We start from the raw sequence: 15,958 nt of genomic DNA, 5'->3' as shown, positions 1-15,958 counted from the left end.
TGGACCATCGCTGACCTTTACTAACATCTTTTAAAATCCCCTGCTTAATAAACATGCAAAATCAGTCTGATCTAAACTTTGATAAATTGTTTAATATACTGTAATGTATCTCACTTGTGTTGTTCAAATTGCCAACATATTTCTACCATTAATATAAATCAAAACAATACCAGTGTATTAAATTAACACATCTGTAGTATTAGTGCCACTTAAGTATAATTTAAAAATGCGTATTTAATTCAATTTATATCGACTTTAATATCGTAATAAATTAATTTAATCCTACTTTAATTTAGAAATAAAAATAAAATAAAACGTCGAACATCTGGAAGAAATAATTTGGAGTTCGACTATTTTTGGCGCCATTGATCGAAAGCCTTTCAAAACGAACCTAAAACTTCTCTCTCGTTAAACAAAGAAAACAAACATGTTGCTTGTCTTTTTGATCTTGTTTGTACACCTGAGTTCAAGACACGTTTGCCAAACAGGTGAGAAGTTTGTGTTTTATCGATATAACGGACCACAATGGCAACTTTTAGCATCCACTAGCATGCTAGCTAGAGGATTAGCTCGCCGGTTAGCCTAGCAAAACGATTGCAAATGTCTCAAATAAATGTAGTCTTATGTGTTAAAGCAATGTATATCTGAGGAGTAAAATAAACTCCTAATAGGCCAGTACAAAGTAAATGAACAGTCACTTGTTTATTTAATTCATTACATGTTTTATTATATGCTAACTGGCTATAATAACAGACAGCTAGCTACACTTTTAATATCCCGCCCTTATATTTGGAATCCATTTTGAATTATTTACACAATATTGATCTACTTAATAATTGTGTTTCTATATAATTAGAAGTAAAATGTATTTATTGTAAAGAGTGCAGTGATTTTCTAACCATTAAACATTTCACAAAGTGAATGAATTAATCGTTTATTTTGGGCATAACGGTTGGATCACATAAGTATTATTTCCACTTTCTTTTGCAGCAGACTCCTGGTATATAGAGCAGCTGGTGAAGATGCTGTCTCCCTCGGAGTGTAATTTGTTCCTTAAAGCCATGTCTCGGACAGACGAAGATTCCTGCAGACATATCGAGAACCTTACTAAGGGGTACAGTGATCCAGTCTTGCCTCCTCGGACCAAGAGAAGCCTGGACTCGGAGGAAGGTGAGATGCACTGGTTATTTACGGAGAAGTGGTCCTACATCCCTGGTGAGAGTTAATGACTATTGTGACTTTATTTATTATTATTACTGTTGCTCTTTCATAGAGGAGGATGGGGATGATCAGGATGAGGAAAGTTGTCGGAAAACTCTTCTGGAATGGGTGCAAATTCACGGCAAGGAGATCTTCTTGGACCGATTGACACCTAGTCTGCAGCACATCGGCAGGACAGACGCTGCCATTGGTGAGTTACATCTGACACTACTTCCAATGTACTGCGATTATTAGAACATGTTAACAAAGTCACATTCTGCAGAAACGAACGTAAACTTTATTTATGAACATTATTTATGAAGAAAAAGCTTCTTGCTTGTGCAACATTTTATTATTAACAAATCAAATTTACACTTGTTTGATTGCAAGCGGTAGCTGGTTTTAGTCGGATGTTGAAAAATGGTATTATTTTGAGAAACATTGTGTGGTCCAGCGCGCTAACACATCTGCGGCTGAGTGGCGGTGGATGCGTGGAAGGTGTGAACAATGTGACGCTGAGCCGACAGCAGCCACACAACAAACCATCTGCTCCTTTCAACATGAACGCAAGCATTATCAGAAAGGATGGCAGCTTTGATGAAGGGCTGCAGATGTGGAATTTGCTTACAATTACCACCACAGATATGCAAAGGAAACGACACTGAAACTGTATTTTCCTAAAGAGAAAGATAAGTTAATAAGTACAATTGTTTCTGGGTTTATTCACTATGTTTAAAGGGGGATTATCTGTAGCAACCTTTCCTCCCTTCGTACAATCAAGTGTTACTTTTGTCTTGAGGTCCCAGCATTACATACATATGAGAAGGTTTCTCTGTCAGCTGATAACCTCTCTTAGGAGAGCAGAAGAACTTGGCGTGGAAAGATTTTGAGGGGGGCTAGTCCAGTCTCTTAAGAGGTGTTTTGTGTCTCTCGAACCACAGAGATCGTTGGAACTACTTATTTCGATGCTCTCTTGTTTCTACAGGGATCAATGAAAACATCAACAAGGAGATTATTGAGCAACTGAAGGAACACCTGGAAGGTTACCACACATACGTCGGGTCCCTCAAAACAGCTGCGGCCCTGGGTAGAGGCAAGAAACGATTAAGAAAAAGACAAGGTAAAATCACCTTATCATCTTAACATCTCAGTAGTAGAAAAGATTTAGAACGGGTGAATTAATTTTCTTTATTTTCTATTCAGAACTCTGAACACATATTTCCTCAGACTCGGTGAGTACTCATTTATTTGCACAGATTGAATCTACCAGTGAAGAAAAAAACGCTTACATGCAGCCTTTGTTTCTTTTCCTTTACATTTTTTAACAGATGTAGACGAAATATGTGTTGCTACACTTAAACTTCTTTCTAGTCTTCACTATCCTTGTATTAATTGTCATGTCATCTCACCCTTTTGTTCCACCGAGATAGAAATCAAACGGTGCCACAGGTAGCATTAGCAAACATTTTTAGGATAAATAGTTCTTGTAAATGGTTGTTTGTTATGTAGTTTTAGAGGTTATGTATTTAGCAGTTCAACAGCATCAGCACTTTCATTAATAAACGTCTTTGTTGTAATTATATTTTCTTAACATGTTCAAATGTTGCAACATTTTCATTAAAGTAGTTCCATTACTAGAAATAAGCAAATGGAGGTGAGGCACAGTCTGGTGTATTTTTGTAGAAGCAGAGGTTTAAGCTTATTGTTTTAATTGTGTAAGTTTGGATCAAATGTGAACTTGTTATCAGTATAATTTGTAGAAACAAGTAAATTAATACTCGTTTCTTAAGATATCTTTGTGAAAACAGTTTGACAAAAGTACCAGTTATTATAAACAAGTCGTGGTCAGACAGTGTAAGTTTAATGTTTAAGGAGTGGCAGTGGTTGGATTTGTTGAATTTCAAACCTGTTGCTGAAAAAAATGTAATATGCTGGTTGTGAAAAGGGTTTGTGTTGAAATAAAAGACAATAAAGGAGCATATTTCTTGGATTTTTAATTTAATCCGACCACTGATGTGATTTGTGACAAGACAAGAAGCAAAGATCTTAACGAGGAAACAAATGATGACAAATGTGACTGTGTTGGTGCGATTGTGCGTCTGCCAGCTGACGAGTGTGTGACAGATGTGCTGGATCCGGGCCCTCGTACCACAAGCACGGCCTTGGCGTTTCTCTGATACCGACGCCACTTTTCATTTCCCCTCCAAGTGACGGCAGCGTGCCCGTCTGGCATCCCGCGGCAGCTCATTATCCTCTCTGGCTTCCATCTCCCGCGGCAACCTGCCGACGTGTCCGCGGGCAATTGCGGAAAAGACAAATAATAACAGCGGCAGACAATCGAGCCGCTGGCAGCCAAACACACACCAACTCGAAGGTGTGAGGGATGCTGGGAAATATGTCCATAAATGACGGAGGGTGGCCAGAATTCTATCAGGTGGAACTAAACAGATATCATAATATAAAAGGAAGTTAAATCAGATGCAGGATCAAAAGAAACTGGCCATTGGAAGAGACTAACTGATGAGAAGGAGGTTTGTTGAAGAGTTGAGACAAATTTACCGTTTTTATCTTCTACATTATTGTATTTGAGAGCGTTCTTAAAACCGTGGACGTGTTCAGGTCTGCACCACAAGCCTCCCAGACACTCACTGAGTTGCTCACACCTTTGGGGATAAAGAGACTTTTTTTAAGCTCAGATCAGTGTCTTGACATGAGGCAACAGTGCCACCTGCTGGTGAAGACGTGCTACTACTCTGACTTTTCATTTTCTTACTGAAATAGTGAAGACAATGTTGCTAAACTACGAAGTGGATTTTGTCTCTTTGCTTATTTCTGTACATAATGGGTGAGATTTATTTAAAGGAAACAAAACAAACAAGACCAGCGTTTCTAGCATCAGCACCAGCCGTCCATGACACGCATCGTGAATTAATTCTGCCGCTCTTAGGCTGTTTATGCTGCTAACTACATATTTCCCTATCATGCATGAGCAGGCTGAAAGTAAGCAGAAGGGAAAGGGGTGGCTCTGACAGCAGGCAGATGGTGGACTGCCAATCAAAATGTCATCATGACAATTTCACGAGCAGTCTTTTGTTGTTTGTCGTTCATTATGTAAAATCTTTCAATTTAGAAGACTAATCTCTGTCTGGTTCTGGTCGATTGCTCATCAACGCCTCTGGTGACATGCTGCCAGCCTCCAAACGAGTCCCTGAACGCACCACGATGCGTTGTTGCATCTTATCTCTCCCCTCACCTGATTCAGCTTGACTGTTTTATCGGGCGAGCCGACAGGTGAGCAAACAGACGCAGCTCCGCTAATGACTTGATCGGTTGATAAGAGGAGCGCGTGTCTTCAGAATGGAGGTTTATCTTTTGCCCATTTCAGCTTTAGGCCTTTTAATTAGATCACAAATTGACAAGTATCTTGTGTGATGCAGGGAACGGACACTTCCTCTGCTGTGTATAAGAATGGCAATAAGGACCTGATTTGAACTGAATCTTTTGTTTGTTTGTTGTAACATTTATGAGGGATTAAATAATTAAGCCACTCTTTTAGGATCACTACCTAATCTTGGTGGGTCGGTTTGAGTGTCCCAACAACAGAGAGCCGGCTGGAGTCTTGTACTCCTGGTAGGACCACCTATCAAAGGATAGACAAGCCTGACAAAAAGGGATCCTAGCTAGGTGAAGGAAAACCCTTTTGTGAAACTAAACCAATGGGCTCAATATCCAAAGATGGAAGGCAGGATAGGAGGGAAACTAAACTAAATTAAACCACCTCTCCTGTGGGCCAATAGGGGTTTGTGTAGGGCCAACAAGTCTACCTGGAAAAAAACAGAATGTTACAGAAGCATCGACCACAAACCAAAATCTACATGACCTTGGCCAGGAGGGGTTTTCTGCAATAAGGACTATGACAGTTGCAGGAAAGGAAGGAAGATGTATGGCCGACCCTTCTGACTCCCAGGAAACTCGCCAAGCTCGCTACTTCCGTACCATGTACGATGCACAAGGGGTGTTTGCAGGTACAAGACTCAAGATCAACCTTGACAGAGTTGAAGATACACACCACTGCCCAAAGTCACAGTTGGTGGAGAGTCCTTCAGACTTTTTTAAAACCTCTTTTTATTTTATGTAGTTATTTTACCACCGGAAGATTACAGGTTTTAATCCACATGGTGTGATGCAGTTTGATGCTTCGAGTCCTAGAGCAAGAAATATATTAAATCATAGAAGAAGAAGAAGAAGAAGGAGAAGATGATGGGTGTGAAACAAGGCTGAGCAGCAGATTTGAACTCACAGATTACTCATAACAAACCTGCAGAGTTTAAGACTCAAAAGACTGGCTGGATGATTAATGGCACGTCTTGTTGTTGCTATTTTTGCTGAATTAAGTCATTAATTTTATCCCCGAGTAAGTGCCAACTCTGCACAATACGGATTTATGATCTCGCGCCGTCGAGGGAATCGTTAATGAGTCTCAATTAATTAACGGTCAAAAGCCAATTTATCGGTGTCAGATGGTGGGATTACATATATAGTGTTGCAGTATGTGTAAGAATGTTGTGTTAAAATGGGTTTATTACAACTCATCTGTGACTGCAGGAAATTAAATGGAGATTTAGTGTGAGGGGAATTACCATGAAAGAAGCTCTTTTAATCTTCATTTCCACTGTTTTTCTCTCTTGATCCTCTCGTTGAACTGCTGCTCACAGGCGAGTGGTCTTTGTCCCTTTGAGGAGTAGAATTGATGGTTTTTTACATGGTTAATATTTAAACTAAGCTTGTGTCCAAATCTGCTGACTAGCTGTGGCGTGTTGGTTGATAAGTAGGTGCTGTGTTTTTAATAGTTAAGGAAATAACTTGCAGTGAATCAACCACTTTTATTATTCAACAATAGGTTCATCTTTATTGGTAGAATCTTTACATTCGATCGCTCGACAACAGGGACACGACTTACAAGGTTCCAGTTAAGGATACTTCGCACACGATTAAATCTGGGAGCAAATATCAATCCAACACTTAAAATAGCATGTCCGTGTGCAAAACGTCACCATCTGAGACTAAAGTGCAAATATTCCGCAATACATTTTAAAACTCAAAACAAGGAATGTAACACACACGAATGGGTAATAGCGACCCCTAGTGGAGTAACAGAGAAACTGCACAAAAGCAACAGTGGTCGTCTTTTCTCCTTTCAAAAGACCTTAGCTTAGACTTGTTAGAAAATCAAACTTTTTCTGTGCAACTCCATAGTCAAATTTCATCAAACTACAAACATTGGCATTAAAACAATAACAAGTTGTTTTAATAATCTTGTAAAAAGTGACATTTAATTAAAATAGGACAGATGTTTGTCAACAAGTTAATTTGTTGATCTGCCCGAGCATAGTTTTTTTAATACCTTCTCATTTTATTGCAATTATTAAAGCTTGTATTACAAGACATGATTCTTCCTTCAAACTTTTTAAAAAAAAATTTGACTTCATTTCCTATTCTGTTCATCCTCCTCCTCCTCCTCCTCCTCCTCTCTTCCCTGAACACACTTCAACCATGAAAAAAACCTGTATTAACGCTGCAAACTAAAAGCTATCAGCAAAGATTCTGTTGGTCTACGAGTCTGCAACAAACAGGATCAAGAACTTCCTCATAAATTAAAAGGTTACGGAGGAAAGACTTGAGACTTATTCATGCGTACAATCGCGGGAAAAAAGTTGATTACGTGACAAAGGTTAAATGACATAACTGGATCGTGAACACAGAAGGTCGGTCCAAGGTCATGTAGCAAAAAACATCCTCGCCTGAAGTTGACCTTTAAACTCCTCTGTAGCCCACGGTTTAGAAGTCGCTGAGGATGCTGATGTCGGCGAACTCCTGGCGGTATCTGTGCGAGTACAGGGTTAAGAGGAAGGACCACTTAAGGGTCAGGAAGCTCCACACGCTCGACAGGTAGAGGCTGCGAGGGTCCGTCAGGGCTGTGGCACAGAAACACATGTTCAAGTGCTGCCTTTCTCAGTTGATAGATTTCAATTAAGTATATTTTACTCTTTCATAGCAAGTCAATGAGTTCAATAATTTGACCAAGTATTTTAATAACATTTTCTCGTATCTGTTGATGATATAAATGTATAATTAGGACAGAACAATTAAAGCATCATTCCTTTAAAACCTGATCTCTATGAAAGTTGCTTTTCAGGTTTAGTCAAAACACACGTGGCGAGTATTTGCAGTCGTTCAATGTTTCTTGATGAATCCACAGATCCTAATCTTGACTTCAGTTAAACTTACACTGTTTCTGAGTGACAGCCAGAGTGATGAAGGAGATGAAGGCGGTGGCGGCGGTGATGCTGAAGATGACGCCCACCACCATGAAGAACCTCAGACCTTTCAGCCAAGTCCTCCAGAAATCCTGCAGGTACATGATGTGCGTGACCAGACACCACAGAGCCATCACACCTGGAGGGAAACAAACACATGGTAAGTATAATAACTATGAAAGAAGATCACACACAGAACTTCTTAGAGGGGTTCATCCATGCTAAGGGTGTGTATTGGCAGGAATCTGGCAAAACAGGGTCAACTATAATATATAGTGATACTGTAGTAACAAGTATATATTTGTAGTGTTGTCGAGTACTTGACTCTGGTGTTGTGATAGTGTAGTAACAAGTATATATGTGTAGTAGTGTCGAATAATTGACTCTGGTGTTGTGATAGTGTAGTAACAAGTATATATGTGTAGTATTGTCCAGTACTTGACTCTGGTGTTGTGATAGTGTAGTAACAAGTATACATGTGTAGTATTGTTGAGTACTTGACTCTGGTGTTGTGATAGTGTAGTAATAAGTATACATGTGTAGTATTGTTGAGTACTTGCCTCTGGTGTTGTGATAGTGTAGTAATAAGTATACATGTGTAGTATTGTTGAGTACTTGACTCTGGTGTTGTGATAGTGTAGTAATAAGTATACATGTGTAGTATTGATGAGTACTTGACTCTGGTGTTGTGATAGTGTAGTAACAAGGATATATTTGTAGTATTGTCGAGTACTTGACTCTGGTGTTGTGATAGTGTAGTAACAAGGATATATTTGTAGTATTGTCGAGTACTTGACTCTGGTGTTGTGATAGTGTAGTAATAAGTATACATGTGTAGTATTGTTGAGTACTTGACTCTGGTGTTGTGATAGTGTAGTAACAAGGATATATTTGTAGTATTGTTCAGTACTTGACTCTGGTGTTGTGATAGTGTAGTAACAAATATATATGCGTAGTATTGTTGAGTACTTGACTCTGGTGTTGTGATAGTGTAGTAACAAGTATATATGCGTAGTATTGTTGAGTACTTGACTCTGGTGTTGTGATAGTGTAGTAACAAGTATATATGCGTAGTATTGTTGAGTACTTGACTCTGGTGTTGTGATAGTGTAGTAACAAGGATATATTTGTAGTATTGTCGAGTACTTGACTCTGTAGTTGCAGAATTTACAGACCACATGACTTGATAAAGTTGTAACTGCTTTAATTCGTTCTGAAACCAAAATATGTTTGTAAATCAGCTTTAAAAGCTGCTGGAATCACTGTATCCTCTCGTCCTCAGTCATCGCCAGGATCTCATGGTATTTCAATGTTTGTTTAACTGCTTAAGACACCATGACCGTAAGTTTATTTTACACAAACATTACTGAACTTTAAACCACAAACGAACTCATGAAATATGATTTGCAAGCCGAAAAATAAATAAAATAACGGTTTAGTTCAGTATTGATTACAATGTTGTCGAACATCAATGCAGTATCGTGGAAAAGTATCGCGATATATGGCAGGAGGAATGTCACAATTGTAAGGCTGGTGCATATAACTCTAATACGATCTTTTCAAGGGGAACTAAAGTCGTATCTAGTTATTAATTTTAACAAAACAACAAACATGTTCATGCAGTTATCGAGTGAAACTTGAACCAAACGTCATCCTCACCTGACAGGCCTCCCATGGCGGCGGTCCACGGCTGTTTGAAGGCGATATTCCAGACCAGGAACGCCGAGATTCCCACCAGAGTTCCGAATGTCGCATAGGCGATGCTCATATGAATTCTTCTGAACCCCATTTTTTTTGTTCTTCTCTTAAATAAACACCGACGACAAGACGAACGCGTACTTCCTAAATGCTAACCGAAGCTAACAGGCTACATCCAGAGCTTACCGAGACATTACGTAACATTCTCAGCAAGTAAACACACTCGGTCCGGGGAGCAAGCTTGGCCGAGCCCGCGTCTGACAACCAGAGTCGAACATCCAGATAAATAAAAACACGAGTCGGATTTGAAGGTCGGTGTAGACGAGCCTGCTGGTCAGGGAGCCGGCGAGCAGACGCGCTGCCAGGGGAGCTTCAGACGAAAGTCCTGATCGAGGAAGTTCAGCTCGACGAGCCGCCGGCGGTTTCCGTGAAGTCTGGACAGAAGCGCCCCAGACCCGGAAGTGTTGTGTTTATCTCTCAGGGGTAGTTTTGTGCACGAGAATGAAAAAATACTGTAATATAGAACAGTTTTATTTTTTCTAAAATACCCAAGTCCTACTATCTGAACTAAAGAACAGTGTTTGTTGAATGTAGAGATTTATAGAACTTCAAAACTTTGAAGAGTTTCTCAAGAAATACAGTATAATATGGTCCAAAAGTAAATATTGTTGTGTTTTCATTAAGAGAATTTATATAATTTTCCTTTGCAACTTTGTATGTTTTCATATTTTGCATCTGTTTTCTATATATTTATATAGTCGCTATGGTTACCAATTTTCTTGTGGTTTTGTGAAATCCTGATGCTTTAAAAAATACTAATAATTTGGTGGAGTGTGACCATCAAATTCTAGGAATTCTATTAACTAGTTAACATATACTAGTAAAATAAAACTTTTTTCCTGTACATGCTGTCAGACTGAATGTTTTCATATACTTTTTTGTAGTCCGTAGCAGGTTCGCTTTACAGAAAGTTTACATATATTTTAATCATTTTTCTTTCATTTTCCTTAATATATAGATATATATTTTGTTGTTATTGTTAATTTCCATAATTATTTGAGGTATTAAATATAAACTAATATATTTTAGAAACAAGTTTAAAAGAAATATGTGTTTCAACAATGTTTTTTTTATCTGAGGAGAAAACAATTTATGATTTTGTGATATTTTCTTCAGTTTGTGTAGTTATGTGATGAGTTAATGAACTTGCATTATATTGTGCTATCTATCTTTACTAACTAATATCATTTGAGGCTCCGAAGATCATCACTCTGGTCTTTATCTCGGTGGCAGCAGGGTCCAGAGGTGCATCTTCAACCTACTGCTGTGTGGAATCCTCTGTGGGTCCGCTGTGCTAATTAAATCTTTCCGTCTGAAAATAACAACATTGATTCTCTGCAGGGACTTAGAGAATCACTGTTTTTGCTTTCTTCAAAATCTTCTCATGATGCAGGCCACATGACCACCATCCTGTCAGGCAGGAGAAACATATTATCCCTGACGGCAAACCTCATGAAGGACATCTATTTACAATGACATAAAATCTACACTAAAGCCGTTTGTCTGAAGTTTCTGATACTATGCTTTGTTTTCCTTGTTCTGAATGAAGGAGTGTGGATTTTTATTTTAATTATAAATTATGTGAGATCAACTTCCTACAAAGAACGAAAAAAAACAATTTTTTTTAAGTAATTAAATGTATATGAAACATCATCAAAACAATTAGACTCAAATGAAAGGATAAGCAATTAAGAGTAAACTATTTAATCATTCTAGTCATGTGAACAAATGACTGGTAGATCAATGTATATGATGTGTTTAGATGGAAACTACTATAATGTGGTTCTGCTAAATGAATCTACAGGAAATATAACGCGTGTCTTCTGACCAATCAGAGATGTTCCCGGCTCTTGCATAACCTCAGGACAAGAGACATCTTCAGACGGATGAACGGAATCAAACCTGCAGGAGGGAGACTTAGGAGGAGCACCAAGTTACAGTGAGTCCTAACTTTTACCGTCTCTCATCAACAACTAGTTACGTCATTATGTGGTTAAAGTATTTACTTTCTGAATAACTTCCAAAACTGTGAATGTTGCTGAACATCATCATGTGTTGCTCAGCTGTTGTGTTCAGTTGTCCTGCCCTGAGCTGCGCGTGTTTTTTAATCAATATCAATTTCTTCCCATCTGAACTGGACCACATTCCTAAATAAAGCATTTTGTCTGGATCTATGTAACCCATATAAATAATGTATACATGAATGTAACAATAATATACATTTGAAAGTCAATCAGGAGGAGGAAACTTCCATCAAAAAGATAAAGAAAAATAAACCTTTTATGTGTTTTTAAAATGTATATATATATATATGTATATATATATATATACATATATATATATATATATATTGTGTTAGATTTGTTGTATGTGTACTGGCTTGTTAATGACCTCTGACTTTTACAATTGACTTATTATTATTATTATTCCTTATATTGATGCTTCTATACTTGTGATGATGAGTTGTGGTTCGTGCCTTTCTGCCTAATTGTTGTGAGTCCATAATTGTGCGTCTACTTGTCTGTACAAAGTTCTGTTTGTGTGCTTTGTTTGTTTGTTTATAGTACACATTGTGAGTGGGCATCAAAGTGTGTTTACGTGTGTGTCAGTACAGATGCAGGAAGTGCCTCCCAGCCTCGTGGGGTCTCTACACTGAAACCCTTGTCTGTAAATAAACCTGAATCATCAGCTTGTAATTGGTGTTCTTCTAAAATAATTGAACCTTGAATATAGATAACTGTATGGTGAGGGACTTTTTAAAGTGCTTCACATATTGATATATTTTTAAAAGCATAAAGTGAAACTACCTCCTCTGCTGTTAAAAGTCATAGAGGAGATTGTTCCTCAGCAGGCTGGAATTTATCTAAGAATCTTATCATCTCCATCATGTTTTCGTCCTTGCAGGACACACAGAAGACTAACTGTATTTTTTCACTCTTCACAGGACGTTCCAGAAGAGACGTCGTTGTGTTGTTTTCTCATGATCTCTCAGACGACCAAGTTGGGTGAGAATCATTTCATTCGCTCGTATGATTACATTAAAAAAAAAAAGAATAGTGAATAATGAACTTATATTTTTACTATTATGTGTGTCTTTAAAAGTAAACTAAACTTTATAGAATATATCTAATTTGTTTGTGAGGAAATGTGCTTTTGATTTCAGTTAAGACTTATTATTATTATTGCATGAGTGGCTGCAGGGTGACTGTGGTTTGTAAAAAATGGACAAACTATCACCAACAAAAATGTTCTCTGTTAAGAACATGTGTTTGATCTCACTAGAGCTCTGACGTGGCTGTACATGGAGAAGAATACATGCCTCTGTACATGTGAAGGGTCAAACCCACATGTCTATTTGTGAGTCTGCGTTCGTGCGGGAGTCTCAGGAAGTGGCACGGTGGTCCTGAACAATCGCTGGGACCTCAACGGTCTTATGTAACCAGAGCAGGAAACTGTTGAACTGTTGTGATGGACAACCTTAACTCCAAACCATGTGACCTTCCGCTGTTCTTCCTGTCAGGAGTTTAATATTTTCCGGCGGGTTTCACTTTCTCAAACACACCTCGTCGACTGTGCGAAGGTTACGTCTTAATACAAGTCACTCAAAAGACTTTGCATCTCACATTTTTGGTATTTTGGCCAATAAAGATACATTTGGTCCCCACTGCCTTTCACTCCCTGGCTTGCTGGGACAAACAATACATAAAAAGAATGTTTAGAATGTTATAAAATATCATGTTTTTTGTGGTGCTTCACGTGGAATGCTGGATGTAAGAGAGGATTGTCTGATAAAGAAGCTCCTGTTCTGTCTCCTCAGTTGCCCTTCAGACCTTCAGCTTCATGGAGAACACGTTCAAGTCCATCTTTCCGCCACCAAGACGCCGCACGCCAGAGGTGAGTCCCAATGATCCTTGTTCTAGAAGCTTATGCTGCAATGCTGAAAACTGAATTTCTCCTTGAACGACGGCTGTTTGTTGATAAAATCAAATAAAAAGAAGAGGAACAGCTACAAGTAGAATTTAACAGACTTGGACACGGGGTAGGTGGAGAGATAGACTTGATTGACAGCTGAATGCCTGTGATCTCAGCCTCAGTACACTGTAGAATTTCCACCTGTCACGGTTGGACAAGTTATCAGCTCCACCAGTCTTTCGCTGTAATGCACTGATAACGGGTGACAAGATTTCTTACTCTACACACGCTACATACCCCAAATCACTCAGCTTGTTTTCAACAACCATTGACTTTGTTACGTCTTCTCTCCACACGTATGTTGTCTTAAGAATTTACAAAATGACTCACACACCCACTGTTATTTTTTACCGATGCCTTCTGTTTTTTTCATCGTACCAAAAATGAAAAACAGTAAAAGATTTTAAAACTTTTGATTCATGCATCATTAGCCGAGTCAGATCAGAATCAGAAACTTTTATTGCCAGGATTAAAGGATTTTTGTGTCGTCAGGACAGAATAAAAGAATGAAATAAGATAACAGACAAAATAAGCAACAGAAAACCGTTCTGCAGCGCCTATGATGTCTATTATGAATGCCAGATAAATGTATTTTGTAGGTGACAAATTGTTACAATTTATCAATTTATTTCTGGACCGGTTTAATATCAGGGTTCACGGGCCGACGATCAGATAGATAAAAGTAAAAATACAATGGCATAACCCGCAAAAAAAACTTCAATTACGTGAACAGTGAAAAAAAACATAAAAGCAAAAGCTCCGGACTGGTGACAACAAGATGTGTGTTTGCATCTACGTATATTTGATTGATGCCGATGATAGTGTTCTGTATGTGTGTGTCTTATAGCTCTTAGAGCAGCGGTGGGCAATTATAATTCTTCAAGGGCCACATTAAGTTATGTGAATGTTGTTAGGGGCCATCAAGCAAAAAGAAAGACGAAAAAATCCCTAAATAACATTCGTCATTAGGCCGTAAGTTTTGTTCAAAAACATTTCTTCAACTAACTTATAAAAAATGTTTTGAGGGATTAATATATACTTGAAAGATTACACACAAAAAGTAAACAAGTGTTATGTTGAAATGTAAATGAATAATAAATACAAATGACATTTGTTAATGCATTAGAACCATTTATACATGATCATACGTTGACATTACGAGGGCCAAAGGGCCGCATAAATACAGTGAAAGGGCCACACTTTGCCCAGGTCTGTCTTAGAGACTTGATGTGTTTAAGCATTATTTAAATGGAGGACTCTGAAACTTATTTGTTTCTAGAGTTTGCGTTTCACTAGTCAAGAGTCACACGCTTATGTTATTTTACAGAAAATCTGTTTTCTTTTTCTAATTGAAACACCTTTTAGGCCGTAATAATGAATAGAAGATGTTTTTTTTTCTTTCTGTGTGGCCCTGCACCTCTGCCCTTAAAGGAAAGTAAAAATAAAAGTCCTTCTGTTTAATAAGTAGCTAAAAATGTGGATTGTAGAATAAAACTTTTCAAGGTTTAAAATGATTCACTTAAGTAGAAAAATAGTCTTATATATTATTTGTTGACACTAGTCAGACGAGGTGAAAATCCAGCTTCTTCCTGGAGAGACGAGGCAACAGTTCCAGCCCCTGCAGTCAGACTCACGCCTTTAACGAGGCGGATCAGCCGCAGAAGGTCGTCCTGCTCCGGCTTCCTCTCGCCGCTCACTCGGGACTCTCTCTCTCCCCGCTGGAGCTCAACCCTCTGAAGACCTGGACGCCCCTGGTCCCGGTCCTGGGTTCTGACGATGTGCGCAGCGAATGCAACCGATCATTCCTCTGGATATTGAACTTTTTTTTCATTTACTGGCGAAGATGCATCTTTTCCGGAGTCACAACTACCGAGTGTTTCCCGACCGGGGCTCGGCGGACACGCCGCTCATCAGAGGCATCAGCTGGGTGAGCTGTAGCGCGACCCCCGGAGGTGTCCGCGGTTCAAAGAAAAAAAAATCGCAGTTTTACTCATTAAATGCTAATTGGTTTGAATAATATTTAATATCTAGAGACGGATGTCCAAACACGTAGTAGAATTGTTTTCATGTCAGGCGTCCACCTGTCAATCAATTAGCATCAAAGCGCTTCATTAGCAAACATGCTAACGTCAGACAGGTGTTTTTTTTCAAGTTTAAAACTGGATTCAAACTGTTCAAGGTGTTTAGTTTGAGCTGCTTTAATAAGACTTGCAAGTGAAAAGGGCTGAAGCATCCGATGATGTTCACTGATGGTTAAACTAAAACTTCACAGTCTCTTGTATGAAGTATTTTATTATAAATTTAGATTCCCTGTGACTCTGATGTTCGTTGAGTGAATTCAATTTCATAATCTAACTTTAGAAATTGGTCTTATTTGGTTTACAAAGTTCTACCTAGCTCTGGGTTTGGTGAGAAGTAGAAAAAAACTGTTATTATATTCTATTTAAAACTTAAACATGGGGTCAAACTTTCTTTTTTTTTTGTCTGTCCAAAATAAGTCTGCAGATATTTCGGGAACATTCTTGAGTCTGTGGTGGCGGTGCTCAGGAAGGTCCTTTTTTTTATTTTTTATAAATAGACGATTGTTTATTGTCCAGACAGGATGAAAGTTCTGGAGCTCTCAATTCAGGCTGTTTGGTTTCAAATAAGACATCCTGGTCTTCCCGCACGACCGTACCTTTAAATAGTTCCCAAAACTCTCCCACATTTGA

At 38.5% G+C, this 15,958-nt stretch overlaps 3 protein-coding genes across 6 annotated transcripts in view; 2 read left to right on the top strand and 1 right to left on the bottom strand.

Annotated features, from left to right (window-relative positions):
* Window positions 1-282: 282 nt before the first annotated feature.
* tmdd1 (transmembrane and death domain 1) lies at window positions 283-3,177 on the top strand. 2 transcript variants are annotated; one of them, XM_087781718.1, is made up of 5 exons: window positions 283-488; window positions 994-1,170; window positions 1,274-1,411; window positions 2,186-2,320; window positions 2,404-3,177. In XM_087781718.1, the coding sequence occupies exons 1-5, from the start codon at window positions 428-430 to the stop codon at window positions 2,409-2,411; spliced, it is 519 nt and encodes a 172-aa protein (XP_087637844.1). In that variant the 5' UTR covers window positions 283-427; the 3' UTR covers window positions 2,412-3,177. The 2 variants fall into 2 exon arrangements, with proteins under 2 accessions (XP_087637844.1, XP_087637843.1); XM_087781717.1 differs by having other exon boundaries at window positions 288-488; window positions 991-1,170.
* Window positions 3,178-6,081: 2,904 nt separating this feature from the next.
* Window positions 6,082-9,660, bottom strand: slc48a1a (solute carrier family 48 member 1a). Its single transcript, XM_087781715.1, has 3 exons — window positions 9,177-9,660; window positions 7,489-7,656; window positions 6,082-7,175 (listed from the first exon to the last, which is right to left on the bottom strand). Exons 1-3 carry the CDS (start codon window positions 9,304-9,306, stop codon window positions 7,039-7,041), a joined length of 435 nt encoding a protein of 144 aa, XP_087637841.1. The 5' UTR covers window positions 9,307-9,660; the 3' UTR covers window positions 6,082-7,038.
* A 1,480-nt stretch (window positions 9,661-11,140) lies between these two features.
* The window catches only part of rapgef3 (Rap guanine nucleotide exchange factor (GEF) 3), a 16,351-nt gene continuing 11,533 nt past the window's right edge, over window positions 11,141-15,958 (top strand). For 2 of the 3 annotated variants that reach the window (XM_087781710.1, XM_087781709.1), the window contains exons 1-3: window positions 12,219-12,280; window positions 13,093-13,169; window positions 14,809-15,174. In XM_087781710.1, coding sequence (XP_087637836.1) covers window positions 15,037-15,174 — 138 coding nt within the window. In that variant the 5' untranslated portion in view covers window positions 12,219-12,280; window positions 13,093-13,169; window positions 14,809-15,036. Of the gene's footprint in view, window positions 11,215-12,218; window positions 12,281-13,092; window positions 13,170-14,808; window positions 15,175-15,958 lie in introns of those variants that run through there. The other variant, XM_087781711.1, reaches the window with a different exon arrangement.

This window comes from Callionymus lyra, chromosome 19, assembly GCF_982586985.1.
Source record: "Callionymus lyra chromosome 19, fCalLyr1.hap1.1, whole genome shotgun sequence".
NCBI lineage: Eukaryota > Metazoa > Chordata > Actinopteri > Syngnathiformes > Callionymidae > Callionymus > Callionymus lyra.
The sequence above is the reverse complement of the archived record's forward strand: the minus strand, read 5'-3'. Positions and strand labels throughout refer to the sequence as shown.